This window comes from Oncorhynchus mykiss, chromosome 9 (assembly GCF_057628025.1).
Source record: "Oncorhynchus mykiss isolate SJ-2025 chromosome 9, ASM5762802v1, whole genome shotgun sequence".
Classification (NCBI taxonomy): domain Eukaryota; kingdom Metazoa; phylum Chordata; class Actinopteri; order Salmoniformes; family Salmonidae; genus Oncorhynchus; species Oncorhynchus mykiss.
The window spans coordinates 66,577,399-66,600,218 of NC_143030.1; the positions used below are offsets into that span (position 1 = coordinate 66,577,399).

Below are 22,820 nucleotides of genomic sequence, written 5' to 3' on the forward strand. Positions count from 1 at the left end.
ACACATCTCAATGCTCTTTTTCAAAACTACCTCTCGCCACTTCTAGCATCCCCAACACCACGCCGGCACTGTACTGGAATAGAGAACCAGAAGTCCAACACTTACTCTATGAAGTAAACCATGCCTGTCTCTGTGTAGGCCATCTCCCAGGTCTTGGGCAGCGGTTCCTGGCTCTCGTCACGTGGTAAGGTGCTCCAGGTCCGGAAGTCCACAGCCCCACTACTGGACTGGTTGTAGCTGGGTACAGCCTTCCTCCACTCCTGTTCAGCCTTGTCCTTGTGTTCTGTGGCCATATCACAGGAGGGAGAGAAAGACAAGGGGAAGGAGAAGGGTGGTGAGCGTGTGGAGGCTGCATGGTGAGCATGTGGAGGCTGCATGGTGAGAGTGTGGAGGCTGGGTGGTGAGAGTGTGGAGGCTGGGTGGTGAGAGTGTGGAGGCTGGGTGGTGAGGGTGTGGAGGCTGGATGGTGAGAGTGTGGAGCCTGGGTGGTAGGCTTGTGGAGGCTGGGTGGTGAGCGTGTGGAGGCTGGGTGGTGAGCGTGTGGAGGCTGGGTGGTGAGCGTGTGGAGGCTGGGTGGTGGGCGTGTGGAGGCTGGGTAGTGGGAGTGGAGGCTAGGTGGTGGGTGTGTGGCGGCTGGGTGGTGAGCGTGAGGAGGCTGGGTGGTGAGCGCGTGGAAGCTGGGTGGTGGGCGTGTGGAGGCTGGGTAGTGAGCGTGTGGAGGCTGGGCGGTGAGCCCTGTGAGCTCCATGCATCTCTCTCTGCGGCTTCTCTGGACAGACTGACTGTAGGCTTTAGACTGTTACACACAGCAAAGAACAGGAGAGGGAGAGAGAGGGGACTAGAGAAAGGGAGAGGACAGAGAGAGAGAGAAAGAGACAGAAGTGCAGCAAGTGTGCCACAGGATTTGCATGTCAGCAGTGATGTTCTGTAGAGCGAGAGGCTCAACGGCAACAAGGGCAGAGCTGACCAACACCACACTTCAGCCTTACCCAGCCCCTATTAGCATCACTAAACCTTGCCCTGTGAGAGAGTGTGTGTGTGTGGGTGTGTGTGTTTTGTGTGCGTGCATGTGCTCTTATCTGCAGGTTTGGATTTGCATGCCTCTGACCTAGCTCATTACTGTATTCAGAGTTGACTTCTGATCTGAAGGGAGAAAGAAAACTACCCATAAAAGAGGACGAGCTGTCAGAAGGAGAGTAAAGTGCATGACATGAAAGTTAAGTGATTTTCTTTACATAGGGTACTCATTCAATGGTTTTTCTTGATTTTCACTATTTTATACATTGTAGAATAATAATGAATAATAATGAATAATGAAGACATCATGTGGACACCCTTCAAATTAGTGGATTTGGCTATTTCAGTCACACCCGTTGCTGACAGGTGTATAAAATTGAGCACACAGCCATGCAATCTCCATAGACAAACATTGGCAGTAGAGTGGCCTTACTGAAGAGCTAAGTAACTTTCAACGTGGCACCGTCATATGACTTTTCCAATCAGTCAGTTCGTCAAATTTCTGAAGGTGCTGTTACTGTGAAGTCGAAACGTCTAGGAGCAACAACGGCTCAGTTGTGAAGTGGTAGGCCATAAAAGCTCACAGAACGGGACTGCGGAGTGCGTAAAAACCGTCTGTGCTCGGTTGCAACACTCATGTCAGCACAATAACTGTTCGTCGGGAGCTTCATGAAATGGGTTTCCATGGCTGAGCAGCCGTACACAAGCCTAAGATCACCATGTGCAATGCCAATCGTCAGCTGGAGGAGTGTAAAGCTCGCCACCATTGGACTCTGAAGCAGTGGAAATGCGATGAACCACGCATCATCATCTCGCAGTCCGACAAACAAATCTGGGTTTGGCGGATGTCAGGAGAACACTACCTGCCCCAATGCATAGTGCCAACTGTAAAGTTTGGTGGAGGAGTACTGGTCTGGGGCTACTTTTCATAGTTTGGGCTAGGCCCCTTAGTTCCAGAGAAGGGAAATCTTAACGCTATAGCATACAATAAATAAATAAACGATTATGTGCTTCCAACTTTGTGGCAGCAGTTTGGGGAAGGCCCTTTCCTGTTTCAGCATGACAATGCCCCGTGCCCAAACCTAGGTCCATACAGAAATGGTTTGTTGATTTCGGTGTGGAAGAACTTGACTGGCCTGCACAGAGCCCTGACCTCAACCCCATCAAACACCTTTGGGAAGAATTGGAACGCCGAATAATGCTCTTTTGGCTGAATGGAAGCAAGTCCCTGCAACAATGCTCAAACATCTAGTGGAAAGTCTTCCCAGAAGAGTGGAGGCTGATATAACAGCAAAGAGAGGACCAACTCCATATTAATGCCCATGATTTTGAAATAAGATGTTTGACGAGCAGATGTCCACATACTTTTGGTCATGTAGTGTATAATAGTATTGTTTGATGCATGTACAATACACCTGAATTTATGTGATCCTCCCTGCTACTTTGCAAACCCATTGAGAAAAGCATAAATTCAGTCAGGAGACTCACCAGGGACAGCTATATGTGATGTGGGTATGATGCACTACATAGGTAAAAGTAGAACTGAGGGTGTCTCGTCAAGAACAAAATAAATCATTTGGAGGAAAAACGTGAATCGAGTGTTCTCTTCATCCAACCCATGCACCCATTGTTGTGTGTGCCAAAGGCTATAGTGATAGAGATGGTGTGCAGGGGAACAGCTCAGGTCTAAACGCCTTGCTAGTGTGGCTCTCTGTTTGCACAATGGACAATTAGACAATGGCCTGTCTAACTGTTCCTAGACCTGTGCTTCAGTCTCTTTTCCTATATTGGTAGAGCATGGCGCTTGGAAAGCCCGGGCCATGGGTTCAATTCCATCTGGTGTCACCCATATGAAAGATGTATGTATGCATGACTGTAAGGCGCATTGGATCATAGTGTCAGCTAAATGGCATATTTTAATTGGTATTATTGAGGAGTCAGAGTAAGAGCGCTGATATAGGATCAGTTTGTCTTTTAGGTCATAATGAATAAGACTTTATGGACAGCGGGAACCTGATCCTAGATCAGCATACCTCCACTGAGACACTTTATGACTCTCTTACTGTTCTTAGAAGTGTGTTTAGCAGCCCAGCCCTCAGGGCCTGCCCAAGGCCCCTCTGATATGCACAACTGCCTGATCACAACTGAGACATTCAATCAGGCAGAGAAAGTACAACCCAGGTGCCCAGCTGCAGGCAGGACCCTGGAATGGGTACAGGGTACAGTCATGGGCATGGGCTTAGGTCCATGGGACTAGACAGACTCACCATCTGAAGGACGGGAGGGCTACATTGTCCTCTCTGTCATTGGCACCATGCGGACTCAGAACGGGGGAATGCCCTTTGGACGGAGCCAGAGAGAACCACAGACCAAACAGGGGACAGTTGTGCTGTGGGAACAGAGAGGAGCAGGGGCCAGCTGGAAGCACCCCAAGCCCAGAGGAGAGGCACTCTACAGGGGAAGCCTGGAGGGCAAATGGGACAAGACCAGACGCTGCTCCAGGGATGGCGGGATGGGTCCCAATGTACCCAATCACTCTCTGTCTATCATATCGTCTACAGTATGTCCCCCATCTGATGTGCATAGCCTCCTCCATGGTACCACACTGGTCTCATCAATGGTCGCTGTATACACCACGGGGAATGTTTTGGCCATGTTTGGAATCCATTATCTGGATAAGACTCCTTTCCTATATGCCCAGTTGGATGCTGCCTTTTCTCTACGAGCTGTGGCACTTGTGGTTTTTGTTTTTGTTTACAGTTCATGTGAGGATAATATCTCCAAGGGAAATAAAACAAGAACAAACTATATCCCTTTAACCAGGGATTTCTACATTATTGATCCAGCTAGATGGAGAACGACTTGACTTTGTAGAGTTTGTATTTAGAAGAGACCTTCTGTAAGGGACAGATGGATAATCCTGGGATGTCCCATTTGGGGGAAAGAGAGAATGAGTGTGATGGAGGGTGGAGGGAATGAGTGTGATGGAGGGTGGAGGAAATGAGGGTGATGGTGGGTGGAGGGAATGAGGGTGATGGTGGGTGGAGGGAATGAGGGTGATGGTGGGTGGAGGGGATGAGGGTGATGGTGGGTGGAGGGGATGAGGGTGGAGGGAATGAAGGAGATGGAGGGTGGAGGTAATGCGGGTGATGGAGGGTGGAGGGAATGAGGGTGGAGGGAATGAGGGTGATGGTGGGTGGAGGAAATTAGGGGGGAGGGAATGAGGGTGATGGAGGGTGGGGGGAATGAGGGTGATGGTGGGTGGAGGAAATGAGGGTGATGGTGGGTGGAGGGGATGAGGGTGGAGGGAATGAAGGAGATGGAGGGTGGAGGTAATGCGGGTGATGGAGGGTGGAGGGAATGAGGGTGGAGGGAATGAGGGTGATGGTGGGTGGAGGAAATGAGGGGGGAGGGAATGAGGGTGATGGAGGGTGGGGGGAATGAGGGTGATGGTGGGTGGAGAAAATGAGGGTGATGGTAGGTGGAGGGAATGAGGGTGATGGAGGGTGAAGGGAATGAGGGTGATGGAGGGTGAAGGGAATGAGGGTGATGGTGGGTGGAGGGGATGAGGGTGATGGTGGGTGGAGGGTGATGGTAGGTGTAGGGAATGAGGGTGATGGAGGGTGAAGGGAATGAGGGTGATGGTGGGTGGAGGGAATGAGGGTGATGGGAATGAGGGTGATGGTGGGTGGAGGGAATGAGGGTGATGAGGGGTGGAGGGAATGAGGGTGATGGTGGGTGGAGGGGATGAGGGTGATGGTGGGTGGAGAGGATGAGGGTGGAGGGAATGAAGGAGATGGTGGGTGGAGGTAATGCGGGTGATGGAGGGAATGAGGGTGGAGGGAATGAGGGTGATGGTGGGTGGAGGAAATTAGGGGGGAGGGAATGAGGGTGATGGAGGGTGGGGGGAATGAGAGTGATGGTGGGTGGAGGAAATGAGGGTGATGGTGGGTGGAGGGGATGAGGGTGATGGTAGGTGGAGGGAATGAGGGTGATGGAGGGTGAAGGGAATGAGGGTGATGGTGGGTGGAGGGAATGAGGGTGATGGGTGGAGGGAATGAGGGTGATGGTTAGTGGAAGGAATGAGGGTGATGGTGGGTGGAGGGAATGAGGGTGATGGGTGGAGGGAATGAGGGTGATGATGGGTGGAGGGAATGAGGGTGATGGGTGAGGGGATGAGGGTGATGGTGGTTGGAGGGAATGAGGGTGATGGGTGGAGGGAATGAGGGTGATGATGGGTGGAGGGAATGAGGGTGATGGTGGGTGGAGGGAATGAGGGAATGAGGGTGATGGGTGGGTGGAGGGAATGAGGGTGATGGTGGGTGGAGGGAATGAGGGTGATGGTGGGTGGAGGGAATGAAGGTGATGGAGGGTGAAGGGAATGAGGGTGATGGTGGGTGGAGGCAATGAGGGTGATGGGTGGAGGGAATGAGGGTGATGGCGGGTGGAGGGAATGAGGGTGATGGGTGGAGGGAATGAGGGTGATGGTGGGTGGAGGGAGGGAATGAGGGTGATGGGTGGAGGGAATGAGGGTGATGGTGGGTGGGGGGAATGAGGGTGATGGGTGGAGGGAATGAGGGTGATGATGGGTGGAGGGAATGAGGGTGATGGTGGGTGGAGGGAATGAGGGAATGAGGGTGATGGGTGGGTGGAGGGAATGAGGGTGATGGTGGGTGGAGGGAATGAGGGAATGAGGGTGATGGGTGGGTGGAGGGAATGAGGGTGATGGTGGGTGGAGGGAATGAGGGTGATGGTGGGTGGAGGGAATGAAGGTGATGGTGGGTGGAGGGAATGAGGGTGATGGTGGGTGGAGGGGATGAGGGTGATGGTGGGTGGAGGGAATGAGGGTGATGGAGGGTGAAGGGAATGAGGGTGATGGAGGGTGAAGGGAATGAGGGTGATGGTGGGTGGAGGGAATGAGGGTGGATGGTGGGTGGAGGGAATGAGGGTGATGGGTGGAGGGAATGAGGGTGATGGGTGGAGGGAATGAGGGTGATGATGGGTGGAGGGAATGAGGGTGATGGGTGGAGGGGATGAGGGTGATGGTGGGTGGAGGGAGGGAATGAGGGTGGAGGGAGGGAATGAGGGTGATGGGTGGAGGGAATGAGGGTGATGATGGGTGGAGGGAATGAGGGTGATGGGTGGAGGGGATGAGGGTGATGGTGGGTGGAGGGAGGGAATGAGGGTGGAGGGAGGGAATGAGGGTGATGGGTGGAGGGAATGAGGGTGATGGTGGGTGGGGGGAATGAGGGTGATGGGTGGAGGGAATGAGGGTGATGGTAGGTGGAGGGGATGAGGGTGATGGTGGGTGGAGGGGATGAGGGTGATGGTGGGTGGAGGGAATGAGGGTGATGGTGGGTGGAGGGAATGAGGGTGATGGTGGGTGGAGGGAATGAGGGTGATGGGTGGAGGGAATGAGGGTGATGGTGGGTGGAGGGAATGAGGGTGATGGGTGGAGGGAATGAGGGTGATGATGGGTGGAGGGAATGAGGGTGATGGGTGGAGGGGATGAGGGTGATGGTGGGTGGAGGGAGGGAATGAGGGTGATGGTGGGTGGGGGGAATGAGGGTGATGGGTGGAGGGAATGAGGGTGATGATGGGTGGAGGGAATGAGGGTGATGGTGGGTGGAGGGAATGAGGGAATGAGGGTGATGGGTGGGAATGAGGGTGATGGTGGGTGGAGGGAATGAGGGTGATGGTGGGTGGAGGGAATGAAGGTGATGGTGGGTGGAGGGAACGAGGGTGATGATGGGTGGAGGGAATGAGGGTGATGGGTGGAGGGGATGAGGGTGATAGTGGGTGGAGGGAATGAGGGTGATGGGTGGAGGGAATGAGGGTGATGGTGGGTGGAGGGAATGAGGGTGATGGCTGGAGGGAATGAGGGTGATGGTGGGTGGAGGGAATGAGGGTGATGGTGGGTGGAGGGAATGAAGGTGATGGTGGGTGGAGGGAATGAGGGTGATGGTGGGTGGAGGGAATGAGGGTGATGGGTGGAGGGGGTGAGGGTGATGGTGGGTGGAGGGAATGAGGGTGATGGTAAGTGGAGGGAATGAGGGTGATGGGTGGAGGGAATGAGGGTGATAGGTGGAGGGAATGAGGGTTATGGTGGGTGGAGGGAATGAGGGTGATGGTAGGTGGAGGGAATGAGGGTGATGGTAGGTGGGGGGAATGAGGGTGATGGGTGGAGGGAATGAGGGTGATGATGGGTGGAGGGAATGAGGGTGATGGTGGGTGGAGGGAATGAGGGAATGAGGGTGATGGGTGGGAATGAGGGTGATGGTGGGTGGAGGGAATGAGGGTGATGGTGGGTGGGGGGAATGAGGGTGATGGTGGGTGGAGGGAATGAGGGTGATGGTGGGTGGAGGGAATAAGGGTGATGGGTGGAGGGAATGAGGGTGATGGTGAATAGTCTGGGTAGGCATTTGACTAGATGTTCAGGAGTCTTATGGCTTGGGGGTAGAAGATGTTTAGAATTTGGCGCTTCGGTACCGCTTGCCGTGCGGTAGCAGAGAGAATAGTCTATGACTAGGGTGGCTGGATTCTTTGACAATTTTCAGGGCCTTCCTCTGACACTGCATGGTACAGAGGTCCTGGATGGCAGGAAGCTAGGCCCCAGTGATGTACTGGGCCGTTCGCACTACCCTCTGTAGTGCCTTGCGGTCGGAGGCCGAGCAGTTGCCATACCAGTCAGGATGCTCTTGATGGTTCAGCTGTAGAACCTTTTGAGGATCTGAGGAAATGTTTCAGTCTCCGGAGGGGGAATAGGTTTTGCCGTGCCCGCTTCACAACAGTCATGCTGTGCTTGGACCATGTTAGTTGGTTGGTGATGTGGACACCAAGGAACTTGAAGCTCTCACCCTGCTCCACCGCAGCCCCGTCGATGAGAATGGGGACGTGCTCGGTCTTCTTTTTCCTGTAGTCCACAATCATATCCTTTGTCTTGATCACGTTGAGGGAGAGGTTGTTGTCCTGGTACTGTCTCGTTGTTGTCGGTGATCAGGCCTACTACCACTGTTGTGTCATCTGCTAATGATGGTGTTGGAGTCGTGCCTGGCCGTGCAGTCATGAGTGAACACACACCCCTGAGGAGCCTCTGTGTTGAGGATCAGCGTGGCGGATATGTTGTTACCTACCCTTACCACCTGGGGGCGGCCCGTCAGGAAGTCCAGGATCCAGTTGCAGAGGGAGGTGTTTAGCCCCAGAGTCCTTAGGTTATTGATAAGCTTTGAGGACACTACGTTGTTGAAAGCTGAGCTGTAGTCAATGAATAGCATTCTCACATAGGTGTTCCTTCTGTCCAGGTGGGAAAGGGCAGTGTGGAGTGCAATAGAGACTGCATCATCTGTGGATCTGTTGGGGTAGTATGCAAATTGGAGTGGTTCTATGGTTTCTGGGATGATGGTGTTGATGTGAGCCATGACCAGCCTTTCAAAGCCCTTCATGGCTACAGATGTGAGTGCTACAGGTCGGTAGTCATTTAGGCATGTTACCTTAGTGTTCTTGGGCACAGGCACTATGGTGGTCTGCTTAAAACATGTTGGTATGACAGACTTGGACTGGGAGAGGTTGAAAATGTCAGTGAAGACACTTGCTAGTTGGTCAGCGCATGCTCACAGTACATGTCCTGGTAATCCATCTGGCCCTGCGGCCTTGTGAATGTTGACCTGTCTAAAGGTCTTACTCACATCGGATGCGGAGAGCGTGATCACACAGTCATCCGGTACAGCTGGTGCTCTCATGCATGTTTCAGTGTTATTTGCCTCAAAGTGAGCATAGAAGTAGTTTAGCTCGTCCGGTAGGCTCATGTCACTGGGCAGCTCTTGGCTGTGCTTCCCTTTGTAGTCTGTAATGGTTTGCAGACCCCACCACATCCGACGAACGTCAGAGCCGGTGTAGTACGACTCGATCTTAGTCCTGTATTGATGCTTTGCCTATTTGATGGTTCGTCTGAGGGCATAGCGGGATTTCTTATAAGCTTCCGGGTTAGAGTCCCGCTCCTTGAAAGCGGCAGCTCTAGCCTTTAGCTCAGTGCGGATGCTGCCTATAATCCATGGTTTCAGGTTGGGGAATGTATGTGTGATCACTGTGGGGACGACGTCATCGATGCATTTGTTGATGAAGCCAATGACTGAGGTGGTGTACTCCTCAATGCCATTTGAGGAACCCGGAACATATTCCAGTCTGTGATAGCAAAACAGTCCTGTAGTTTAGCATCTGCTTCATCTGACCACTTTTTTTTTTTTATCTAGTCACTGGTGCTTCCTGCTTGCTTGTAAGCAGGAATCAGCAGGATATACTTATGGTCAGATTTGCCAAATGGAGCGTGAGGGAGATCTTTGTATGCATCTCTGTGTGTGGAGTATAGGTGGTCCAGAGTTATTTTCCCTCTGGTTGCGCATTTAACATGTTGATAGAAATTAGGTAATTGGTCTTGGCCATGGTGGAGAGTTTGGAATCTGATTGATTGCTTCTTTGGACAGGTGTCTTTTATACAGGTAACAAACTGAGATTAGGAGCACTCCCTTTAAGAGTGTGCTCCTAATCTCAGCTCGTTACCTGTATAAAAGACACATGGGAGCCAGAAATCTTTCTGATTGAGATGGGGTCAAAAACGTATTTCCCTCATGCAAATCAATTTATAACATTTTTGACATGCGTCTTTCTGGATTTTCTTTGTTGTTATTCTGTCTCTCACTGTTCAAATAAACCTACCATTAAAATTATAGACTGATCATTTCTTTGTCAGTGGGCAAACGTACAAAATCAGCAGGAGATAAAATACTTTTTTCCCTCACTGTATGTACATGTAGGTATGGTTAAAGTGACTATGCATATATGATGAACAGAGAGCAGCAGAAGCGTAAAAACGCAGATAAACGAAGAAAAAACACAATCGGTTAAGGGCACGTAAAACGTCTGCCTTCTGCTCCGGCGCCATTTTAACTGCCAACAATATCAATGTTGTTGATGATCAGTTTGAGGCAGTTTGTGGGAGAGAGAGGAAGGGAACATGTTGCAGGACAACATGGACAGGACATCTTACCTGTGAGTCCGTTGACCAGGGGAGACCTCTCTCTCTCCTCCTCGTCCTCCTCCTCGGGGGCTGCACTGTCCTTCCTGTCCATTTTGCTGACAGAGGTGGTGCGTTTCCTCTGGACCTCTGTATCAAACTCCTCATCAAACAGCACCTGATCTACCAGGTCAGGCTGCACCGGGCTGGGCTCCGCTGGGGGCTTGGGTGTCCCGTAGTAGTTCCCTGGTAGAGAACACACACAGCCGTGTCAATAGAAACAGTCAGTAACCTGATAGAGAACACACACATCCGTGTCAAAAGAAACAGTCAGTAACCTGGTAGAGAACACACACACCAGTGTCAATAGAAACAGTCAGTAACCTGGTAGAGAACACACACGCCAGTGTCAATAGAAACAGTCGGTAACCTGGTAGAGAACACTCACAGCTGTGTCAATAGAAACAGTCAGTAGTAGTAACCTGGTAGAGAACACACACAGCCGTGTCAATAGAAACAGTCAGTAACCTGGTAGAGAACACACACAGCCATATCAATAGAAACAGTCAGTAACCTGGTAGAGAACACACACAGCCGTGTCAATAGAAACAGTCAGTAACCTGGTAGAGAACACACACAGCCGTGTCAATAGAAACAGTCAGTAACCTGGTAGAGAACACACACAACCGTGTCAATAGAAACAGTCAGTAACCTGGTAGAGAACACACACAGCCGTGTCAATAGAAACAGTCAGTAACCTGGTAGAGAACACACACAGCCGTGTCAATAGAAACAGTCAGTAACCTGGTAGAGAACACACACAGCAGTGTCAATAGAAACAGTCAGTAACCTGGTAGAGAACACACACAACCGTGTCAATAGAAACAGTCAGTAACCTGGTAGAGAACACACACAGCCGTGTCAATAGAAACAGTCAGTAACCTGGTAGAGAACACACACAGCCGTGTCAATAGAAACAGTCAGTAACCTGGTAGAGAACACACACAGCCGTGTCAATAGAAACAGTCAGTAACCTGGTAGAGAACACACACAACCGTGTCAATAGAAAGAGTCAGTAACCTGGTAGAGAACACACACAGCCGTGTCAATAGAAACAGTCAGTAACCTGGTAGAGACGATGATACTTTATTAATCCCCAGGGGAAAGTTAGGTTGTGGAGACAACGACAACTGTCCGATTACAATGAAGACAGTACAGGTCATACATATTTTTACTATTTTCTAACACATATGGAATCATGTAGTAACCAAACATGTGTTCAACAAATCAAAATATATTTTATATTTGAGATTCTTCAAATAGTCACCCTTTGCCTTGATGACAGCTTTGCACACTCTTGGCATTCTCTCAACCAGCTTCATGAGATAGTCACCTGGGATGCATTTCAATTAACAGGTGTGTCTTGTTAAAAGTTAATTTGTGGAATTTCTTTCCTTCTTTACGCATTTGAGCCAATCAGTTGTGTTGTGAAGAGGTACAGTAAACAGAAGATAGCCCTATTTGGTAAAATACCAACATTTCAAGAACTTTTAAAGTTTTTTCAAGTGCAGTCCAAAAACTATCAAGCGCTATGAGACTGCATAAATCAGGCCTTTGTGGTCGAATTGCTGCAAAGAAACCACTACTAAAGGACACCAATAATAAGAAGAGACTTGCCTGGGCCAAGAAACACGAGCAATGGACATTAGACCGGTGGAAATCTGTTCTTTGGTCTGGAGTCCAAATTGGAGATTTTTGGTTCCAACCGCCGTGTCTTTGTGAGACGCTGAGTAGGTGGATGGATGATCTCCGCATGTGTAGTTCCCACCGTGAAGCATGGAGGAGGAGGTGTGGGGGTGCTTTGCTGGTGACACTGTCAGTGATTTATTTAGAATTCAAGGCACACTTAACCAGCATGGCTACCACAGCATTCTGCAGTGATACGCCATTCCATCTGGTTTGGGCTTAGTGGGACTATCATTTATTTTTCAACAGGACAATGGCCCAACACACCTCCAGGCTGCTGTGTAAGGGCTATTTTACCAAGAAGGAGAGTTATGGAGTGCTGCATCAGATGACCTGGCCTCCACAATCCCCTGACCTCAACTCAATTGAGATGATTAACCGCAGAGGGAAGGAAAAGCAGCCAACAAGTTCTCAGCATATGTGGGAACTCCTTTAAGACTGTTGGAAAAGCATTCCAGGTGCAGCTGGTTGAGAGAATGCCATGAGTGTTGAAAGCTGTCATCAAGGCAAAGGGTGGCTATTTGAAGAATCTCAAATATAAAATATATTTGGATTTGTTTAACACTTTTTTGTCACTACATGAATCCATATGTGTTATTTCATAGTTTTGATAATCTTCACTATTATTCTACAATGTAGAAAATAGCAAAAATAAAGAAAAACAATCGAATGAGTAGGTGTTCTAAAACTTTGGACCAGCAGGTGCAACCACTCACATGCACACACACACGCACAGAGAGAGAGAGAGAGAGAGAAAGGATAGAGATAGCCGGTCAGAAACAGTCGTTCAATGACAGCCCTGGAGGAGAGATAGGACAGTTTATACTCAGCATGTCAACACTAAAAAGGGAAATGGATTCCCCACTGTAATGCAGCTCTGACCATAGCCTGGGCTCACTCTCCCTCTCTCCTTCCCCATCTCTCTCTCTCTCTTCTTATTGTCATATTTACTGCAGTGCAGTGCTGGGCTGTGCTCCCCAGAGCCCCGTGACAGAAGCCTTTATCCAGGACAGACCGGGCGAGGCGCTGCCTGGTTCTATTGGCTCTACTGGCTGTTTTATTGTTGTGTGTTGTGTACTGTGGTGCCCAGGGCCAAAACAGTACAACTCCCTCCGTGAGGAGAGGAACACTCTTTTTTTACTCCCTCCCTCCCTCCCTCCCTCCCTCCCTCCCTCCCTCCCTCCCTCGCCTTCTCTCTCGCTCTCTCTCCCTCCCTCCCTCACCTTCTCACCCTCCCTCCCTCCCACCCTCCCTCCCTCACCTTCTCTCTCCCTCTCTCCCTCGCTTTCTCTCTCTCTCTCCCTCCCTCCCTCCCTCCCTCACCTTCTCTCTCTCTCTCTCTCTCTCTCTCTCTCTCTCTCACTCTCCCTCCCTCCCTCACCTTCTCTCTCTCCCTCCCTCCCTCCCTCCCTCCCTCCCTCCCTCACCTTCTCTCTCCCTCGCCTTCTCTCTCTCTCTCTCTCTCCCTCCCTCCCTCCCTCACCTTCTCTCTCTCCCCCTCTCTCCCTCACCTTCTCTCTCTCCCTCTCTCCCTCACCTTCTCTCTCTCCCTCTCTCCCTCACCTTCTCTCTCCCTCTCTCCCTGCCTCACCTTCTCTCTCTCCCTCTCTCCCTCACCTTCTCTCTCCTACTGTGGGAAAGTTGACCCAATTTCCCGATTTCTTTTTGCCTCCTCACAGCTAACCAGACAGAACAATCTAAAGAAAGAGAGGAAGGGGGAGAAACAGCAACTCAGGAGGGTATACATGTTGATTCATTTTGCTGTTCCCTCTCTTCCCTCTGCCCCTGGGAAGCCAGTCCTCCAGTGGCGCTGACTCTAGAGTAGAATGCAAAACTAACTCCTGGAGTTTCTCAGCCTATCTGGGGGGGTGGTGAGTTATAGTTATATCAGCGGAGGCTGAGGGGAGGACGGCTCATAATAATGGCTGGAACGGGGCGAATGAAACCATGTGTTTGACACCATTCCGCTCCAGCCATTACCACGAGACTGTCCTCCCCAATTAAAGTGACAACAACCTCCTGTGAGCTGCATGCACCATAGAGAGTTATTACATGTGGAGAAACATCTCTCAACAACATAGTAGTCTGTTTATAACACAGACGGGTTGCCTCATCTTATGGGTATTCATGGGAAAAATACCCAAACATCTAAGAGTAAACCTAGCTCAATGTGTTATGAAACATAGGCCCAGACCTGGCACAGCAAAATTAAAGATGTCATTATGCCAGCATATTATCATTATTAAGTTATTAACATACACTGAGTATGACGGACTGACCAGGTGAATCCAGGTGAAAGCTATGATATCTTATTGATGTAACTTGTTAAATCCACTTCAATCAGTGTAGGTTAAAGAAGGATTTTTAAAACTTGAGACCATGTAGACATGGATTGTGTGTGTGTGCTATTCAGAGGGTCAAACAATAGGTTCCTGTGTGTATCCAGAATTGTCCACCACCCAAGGACATCCAGACAACTTGACACAACTGGGGGAATCATTGGCGCGGCAGGGTTAGAGCGTGGTTAGAGCGTTGGACTAGTCACCGAAAGGTTGCAAGTTCAAACCCCCGAGCTGACAAGGTACAAATCTGTCGTTCTGCCCCTGAACAGGCAGTTAACCCACTGTTTCTAGGCCGTCATTGAAAATAAGAATTTGTTCTTAACTGACTTGCAGAGTTAAATAAAGGTCAAATAAATTGGAGTCAACATGGGCTGGCATTCCTGAGGAACACTTTTGGTTTTTAGACCAAGACTCTTGGCTCGCTCTTTAATTTATTCATAATATAAACAAATCATTTGTATTATTTACACCCTGTATTAAGTTAATAACTTATGGGTTGCTTATTTAACACATCTGGCCTTAATGGTACTCTTATGTCTAGACTACCACCCCTCAGAGTCTGGTTCCTCTCTAGGTTTCTTCCTAGGTTTCTGCCTTTCTAGGGAGTTTTTCCTAGCCACTGTGCTTCTGCATCTGCATTGCTTGCTGTTTGGGGTTTTAGGCTGGGTTTCTGTGAAAGCACTTTGTTATGTCTGCTGATGTAAAAAAACACTTTATAAATATACTTGATTGATTGATTGATGTCTGTCTGTCTGTGACAGAGAATAGAAGCTCTGAGAGTGGCGAGAGGTAGGAGTCATTTTACTGTGTGACCCCCTTCCCCACACCTGTGTCCCTCCTCTTTGTCTGCCATGACCCTGGAGCTACATTCAACAGCCCTTAGCAGAGACCCTGCTGGTTGTGTGGGGGAAAGAAGCTACTGGTGTGTAACTGAAGTGTTTTGGCTACTGCCTGACACACGGATATCCAGCTTCCCTCCTGCACTGCACTGAGCCACAGACAACCAACCAAACCATCCATACTGCTGCACTCCTCCTTCCCTCCATCTCCCTATCTCTGACATCTGGTTGATACATTTGCATGTGTCAAAACACAGCTTCATTATACTTGAGCACGGTGCGATGAAGATGAAAGATAGGTGGCCTTCTTTAATCCAGACCTGTCACCACACGGCCTAGCCACCTTCCTCCCTCTCTTCTACTTCCCTTACGCTCTCTCTCTCTCTCTCTGTATCTCTCTCGCTTGCTCTCTCTCTGTATCTCCGTATCTCCCTCCCCACCACTATCTGGCCTTTAGTCTCTCTCTAACCCCCCACCTCTCTCTCTTCATCTCCCCACATCTCCTTCTTGCTCCTCTCTCTCTCCCTCCCTCTCTCAGGCCCAGTGGTGTGTGATTAATAGCTCATAAACACAGCTCTCCTAGTCTCTGATTAATGTGTACTAGAGAGTACAGAGAGGGAGAGAGGGGAGTGGAAGAGAGAGGAAGAGAGGAAAAGGGGACAGAAGGAGGGGAGAGGAAGAGGGGACAGTGGGAAGGTAGAGGAAGAGGGGACAGCGGGAGGGGAGAGGAAGAGGGGACAGTGGGGGGGAGAGGAAGAGGAGACAGCGGATGGGAGAGGGGACAGTGGGAGGGGAGAGGAGAGAGGAAGAGGGGACAGAGGGAGGGTAGAGGAAGAGAGGACAGAGGGAAGGTAGAGGAAGAGGGGACAGAAGGAGGGGAGAGGAAGAGGGGACAGAAGCAGGGGAAAGGAAGAGGGGAGAGCGGGAGGGGAGAGGAAGAGGGGAGAGCGGGAGGGGAGAGGAAGAGGGGACAGCGGGAGGGGAGAGGAAGAGGGGACAGAAGGAGGGGAAAGGGAAGAGAGGACAGAGGGAGGGTAGAGGAAGAGAGGACAGAGGGAGGGTAGAGGAAGAGAGGACAGAGGGAGGGTAGAGGAAGAGAGGACAGAGGGAGGGTAGAGGAAGAGAGGACATGGGGAGAGGAAGAGCGGACAGCGGGAAGGTAGAGGAAGAGGGGACAGCGGGATGGGTGAGGAGAGGGTACAGCGGGATGGGAGAGGAAGAGAGGACAGCGGGAAGGTAGAGGAAGATGGGACAGCAGGAGGGGAGAGGAAGAGGGGACAGCGGGATGGGAGAGGAGAGGGGAAAGCGGGATGGGAGAGCAAGAGGGGACAGCGGGAAGGTAGAGGAAGAGGGGGCAGCGGGAAGGTAGAGGAAGAGGGGGCAGCGGGAAGGTAGAGGAAGAGGGGACAGCGGGAAGGTAGAGGAAGAGGGGACAGCGGGAGGGGTGAGGAAGAGGGGACAGCGGGATGGGAGAGGAGAGGGGACAGCAGGATGGGAGAGGAAGAGAGGACAGTGTGAAGGTAAAGGAAGAGGGGACAGCGGGATGGGAGAGGAGAGGAAGAGGGGACAGTGGGAGGGGAGATGAAGAGGGGACAGCGGGAGGGGAGAGGAGGGGGGAAAGCGGGATGGGAGAGCAAGAGGGGACAGCGGGAGGGGAGAGGAAGAGGGGACAGCGGGAGGGGAGAGGAAGAGGGGACAGCGGGATGGGAGAGGAAGAGGGGACAGCGGGATGGGAGAGGAAGAGGGGAAAGCGGGATGGGAGAGGAAGAGGGGAAAGCGGGATGGGAGAGCAAGAGGGGACAGCGGGATGGGAGAGCAAGAGGGGCAGCGGGAGGGGAGAGGAAGAGGGGACAGTGGGAGGGGAGAGGAAGAGGGGACAGCGGGATGGGAGAGGAAGAGGGGACAGCGGAATGGGAGAGGAGAGGGGACAGCGGGAGGGGAGAGGAAGAGGGGACAGCGGGAGGGGAGAGGAAGAGGGGACAGCGGGAGGGGAGAGGAAGAGGGGACAGTGGGAGGGGAGAGGAAGAGAGGAAGAGGGGACAGTGGGAGGGGAGAGGAAGAGGGGACAGCGGGAGGGGAGAGGAAGAGGGGACAGCGGGATGGGAGAGGAGAGGGGGAAGATACATTTGTTACATTATTCATCACCATTAATCTGAAGGTAATCTGTAGGATGTGTGAAAAGAAGGGTGTGTGTGTGTGTGTGTGTGTATGTGTGTGTGTAGGTCAGCTGTTTGTTCACCTGCACCTGCCCGCAATTGCTAATAACAAATCCACAACTGCCCGACTATGTGATAAAGTGAAAATCTGAGGCCCATACCCAACCCTAACCTGATAATATAGAAAATGTGCTGTAGGCTAGAGTAAGAGATTGGCCGAACGATTTTTTGACAGGGGGTGCAGGATTTTTTTGCCTGATTTATAATTTCTGATGTATTGTAGGTCATTTGTTTGTCAACTCTATAATCAGATATAGCTTCTCTTCTGTCATTATATGTTGCCCTAGAAGACTAAATAAACCCTCACTCAACAGAAGAAAAAAACCTGGAAAGATTTTCTGTGCAAAATGTCCAAACAGTTTGACCAGTTGTAAAGAAATGGAAAGCAGTGAAAACGAAAACGTGTTTTGGATAAGATTTCAGTTTGGCTTAGATGCATTTTTTGTGTGTTTGGAATACTAGCAGCTTTTATGATGCTGATAAAGTTAGCACCTGTTCCAGAGTCAACATTTTGCCTACATTTGGTGTATCATTTTATTGCAAGAAATGCTTAATTCGGCAGGAGTTAATATTAAGGCTACATAAGAGGTTATAGACCTACAGTCAGTGTCCAGATTTCAGTTTCCATTTAACCCATCTGAATTGTTACAGATGACATTCATATTCTGACTATCTCTGAAACTCAATTAGATAATACCTTTGATGATACAGTGGTAGCAATACATGGTTATAACATCTACCGAAAAGACAGAAATGCCAAATGGGGGCCAGTGTTGCGGTCTATATTCGGATCCTCATTTCTGTAAAGCTTAGAGAAGATCTAATGTTAAATACTGTTGAAGTAATTTGGAAAAAGGTTCATCTGCCTCACATGAAGCCCATTATTGTGGGAATAGACCACCAAGTGATAACAGTCAGTATCTGGATAATATGTGTGAAATGCTTGATATTGTATGTGATATCAACAGAGAGGTATATTTTCTGGGTGATTTAAATGTTGACTGGCTCTCATCAAGCTGCGCACTCAAGAAAAAAAGTATAATTGTAATCAGTGCCTGCAACCTGATTCAGGTTGTCAATCAACCTATCAGGGTAGTTACAAACAGCACATGAATGAAATCATCAACATGTATTGATCATATCTTTGCTCATGCTGCAAAAATTTGCTTCAAAACAGTATCCAAATACATAGAATGTAGTGATCACAATATAACAGCCATATCTAGGAAAACCAAAGTTCCAAAGGCTGGGCCTAAAATAGTGTATATGGTCATACAAGAAGTTTTGTAGTGATTCTTATGTTGATGATGTAAAGAATATTTGCTGGTCTGTGGTGTGTGATGAGGAGCAACCAGACATTGCACTTGACACATTTATGAAAATGCTTTTTCCAGTTACTAATAAGCATGCACCCATTAAGAAAACGACTGTAAAAACTGTTAAATCCCCTTGGATTAATGAAGAATTGAACAATTTTATGGCTGAGAGGGATGAGGCAAAAGGTATGGCAAATAATTCTGGCAGCCCAACTGATTGGAAAACATACTGTAAATTGAGAAATCATGTAACTAAACTAAATAAAAATAAACAATACTATGAAAAAAAATATATATATAAAGAATGATAGTAAAACGCTTTGGAGCACCTTGAATGAAATGTGGGCAAAAAGGCAAACTCAGCTCCAACATTCATTGAATCAGATGTCTTATTCATCACAAAACCCACTGATATTGCCAACTGCTTTAATGATTTTTTCATTGGCATGATTAGTAAACTTAGGCATGACATGCCAGGAACAAACACTGACACTACACATCCAAGTACAGTGAGGCAAACAGGTATTTAGTCAGCCACCAATTGTGCAAGTTCTCCCACTTAAAAAGATGAGAGGCCTGTAATTTTCATAATAGGTACACTTCAAATTTGACAGACAAAATGAGAAAACAAAATCCAGAAAATCACATTGTAGGATTTTTAATGAATTTATTTGCAAATTATGGTGGAAAATAAGTATTTGGTCAATAACAAAAGTTTATCTCAATACTTTGTTATATACCCTTAGTTGGCAATGACACAGGTCAAATGTTTTCTGTAAGTCTAAGTTTTCACACACTGTTGCTGGTATTTTGGCCCATTCCTCCATGCAGATCTCCTCTAGAGCAGTGATGTTTTGGGGCTGTTGCTGGGCAACATGGACTTTCAACTCCTTCCAAAGATTTTCTATTGGGTTGAGACTGGCTAAGCCACTCCAGGACCTTGAAATGCTTCTTACGAAGCCACTCCTTCGTTGCCCGGGCGGTGTGTTTGGGATCATTGTCATGCTGAAAGACCCAGCCACGTTTCATCTTCAATGCCCTTGCAGATGGAAGGAGGTTTTCACTCAAAATCTCACGATACATGGCCCCATTCATTCTTTCCTTTACACGGAAAAGTCGTCCTGGTCCCTTTGCAGAAAAGCAGCTCCAAAGCATGATGTTTCCACCCCCATGCTTCACAGTAGGTATTGTGTTCTTTGGATGCAACTCAGCATTCTTTGTTCTCCAAACACGACAAGTTGAGTTTTTACCAAAAAGTTATATTTTGGTTTCATCTGACCATATGACATTCTCCCAATCTTCTTCTGGATCATCCAAATGCTCTCTAGCAAACTTCAGACGGGCCTGGACATGTACTGGCTTAAGCAGGGCGACACGTCTGGCACTGCAGGATTTGAGTCCCTGACGGCGTAGTGTGTTACTGATGGTAGGCTTTGTTACTTTGGTCCCAGCTCTCTGCAGGTCATTCACTAGGTCCCCCCGTGTGGTTCTGGGATTTTTGCTCACCGTTCTTGTGATAATTTTGACCCCACGGGGTGAGATCTTGCGTGGAGCCCCAGATCGAGGGAGATTATCAATGGTCTTGTATGTCTTGTATGGAGTTTGGAGTGTGACTGTTTGAGGTTGTGGACAGGTGTCTTTTCTACTGATAACAAGTTCAAACAGGTGCCATTAATACAGGTAACGAGTGGAGGAAGAAGTTACAGGTCTGTGATAGCCAGAAATCGTGACCAAATACTTATTTTCCACCATAATTTGCAAATAAATTCATTAAAAATCCTACAATGTGATTTTCTGAATTGTTTTCTCTCATTTTGTCTGTCAAGGTTGAAGTGTACCTATGATGAAAATTACAGGCCTCTCTCATCTTTTTAAGTGGGAGAACTTGCACAATTGGTGGCTGACTATATACTTTTTTGCCCCACTCTATATCTGACCAAATGATGAAAGACAAACATAGTGCTTTTGAAATCCGTAAAGTGAGTGCTAGAAGAAGTGAAAAAATAAATTGTTGTCTATCAACAATGACAAGCTACCGGGGTCTGTCAACCTGGATGGAAAATTACTGAGTATAATAGCGGACGATATTGCCACTCCTGTTTGCCATATCTTCAATTTAAGCCTACTGGAAAGTGTTCCCTCAGGCTTGGAGGGAAGCAAACGTCATAGCTACCCAAGAATAGTAAAGCCCCCTTTACTGGCTCAAATAGCCGACCAATCAGCCTGTTACCAACAGTAAACTTTTGGAAAAAATTGTGTTTGACCAGATACAATGTTATTTTAGAGTAAACAAATTGACAACAGACTTTCAGCATGCTTATAGGGAAGCACATTCAACAAGCACAGCACTCACACAAATGACTGATGAAATGGATGATAAAAAGATTGTGGGCGCTGTCTTGTTAGACTTCATTGGGGCTTTCGACATTATTGATCATAACCTGCTGCTGGAAAAACGGATGCGTTATGGCTTTACACCCCTGCTATATTGTGGATAAAGAGTTACCTGTTTAACAGAACACAGAGGGTGTTCTTTAATGGGAGCCTCTCCAACATAATCCAGGTAGAATCAGGAATTCCCCAGGGCAGCTATTTAGGGCAGCTATTTAGGCCCCTTACTTTTTAAAATCTTTACTACTTGGGTAAAGCCTGTGCCTATGTGTGCGGATGCCTCAACATTATACACGTCAGCTACTACAGAGACTGAAATGACTGCAACACTTAAAGAGCTGCAGTTAGTTTCAGAATGGGTGGCAAGGAATAAGTTAGTTCTAAATATTTCCAAAACTAAAAGCATTATATTTGGGACAAATCATTCACTAAACCCTAAACCTCAACTAAATCTCGTAATGAATAATGTGGAAATTGAGCAAGTTGAGGTGACTAAACTGCTTGGAATAACCCTGGATTGTAAACTGTCATGGCCAAAACATATTGATACAACAGTAGCTAAGATGGGGAGAAGTCTGTCCATAATAAAGCGCTGCTCTGCCTTCTTAACAACACTATCAACAAGGCAGGTCCTACAAGCCCTAGTTTTGTCACACCTGGACTACTGTTCAGTCGTGTTCTCAGGTGCCACAAAGAGGGACTTGCAAAAAGTACAATTGTCTCAGAACAGGGCAGCGGAAGAAGAGAGATTGACTGTGGAAAAGTGGAAGAGAGATTGACTTCATCATTACTTGTTTTTGTAAGAAGTGTTGACAACCTGAATGTACTGAGCTGTCTGTTTAAACTACTAGCACACAGTTCGGACCCATGCATCCCCACAAGACATGTCACCAGAACAGAATATGGGAGGCGCACAGTACTACATAGAGCCATGACTACGTGGATCTCTATTTCACATCAGGTAACTGATGCATGCAGTAGAATCTGATTTCAAAAAGACACCTTATGGAACAGTGGGGACTGTGAAGAGAAACACACAAAAGGTACAGACACACACATACATACAAGCTCTAGCACACACGTATATAGTAATATTGTTGTATGGTGGTATTATACATTTTGTATTGTTGCCTTGGCAACAGCTAATGGGGATCACTAATAAATACAAATACAACCAGTAGGCTACTGTTGCCATAGGCCTATTTGAAGTCCCCATCTTGTGACTGCTGAATTTGTATAACGCTTCACAATCATCACACATTACTGCTATCATCCTCTTTTACCACTTCCCCAAATCTTTCTGGCCCTCCCTTCTCTTTATTTTCAACTCTCCATTTACTAACTTTTCCCTAATTCAAATCAACTCCGTCATTGTCCTTTTTGCCTCCGTGTATTGATTTTTCTGCCTGTTCCAAAAAGCATTTGGTGATTAGCGTGCAGGCTATGTTGTGCACGTATAGTTAGGTCCTAAAGCTTAGGCTTACGCACTAAGGACAGATAGTCGAAAATAATGAGAGAAAAACCTCAATGTAGTCCATAGATTTAAATTGCATTAGATTAGATTTAAATTGCAAGAATTATGATTTAATGGATTTTTAAAAGTAATGTTTTATCTCTATTCAACCTGCCTGAAACCCAGCCACCCTTCAGCCATCACCTCTAAGCATTATGTGAATTGGTCCAGACTAGGCTGTGTGTCTGGAGAGAAGTGTTCGCCGAATGTCTCGGATGAGTGAATGTGCTGATCATCCAAACACAAGAGGATCACAAACATGCAAATGTTCTTCACTGCTTGCATTCACTCCTTCAGCCTGGTCTGTCCGTCACTAGTCATGTGAGATCATTTATTAAATCACAAACATCTGTTCTGTTGTGAATACCAAACAATGTTTTTCAGACTAGTTCAACCCGCGCATCACTAGTGTGTGGAGTAGGGGGGCTAC

General features: G+C 48.3%; 1 protein-coding gene across 4 annotated transcripts in view; it reads right to left on the reverse strand.

Moving 5' to 3' along the window:
* Positions 1-22,820, reverse strand: part of LOC110531231 (membrane-associated guanylate kinase, WW and PDZ domain-containing protein 3) — a 259,379-nt gene that overhangs the window by 54,314 nt on the left and 182,245 nt on the right. For all 4 annotated transcript variants that reach the window (XM_090185057.1, XM_036988576.2, XM_036988577.2 and 1 more), the window contains exons 4-5: positions 10,061-10,273; positions 106-283 (exon numbers count right to left, since the gene is read on the reverse strand). In XM_090185057.1, coding sequence (XP_090041183.1) covers positions 106-283; positions 10,061-10,142 — 260 coding nt within the window. In that variant the 5' untranslated portion in view covers positions 10,143-10,273. The remainder of the gene's footprint in view (positions 1-105; positions 284-10,060; positions 10,274-22,820) is intronic.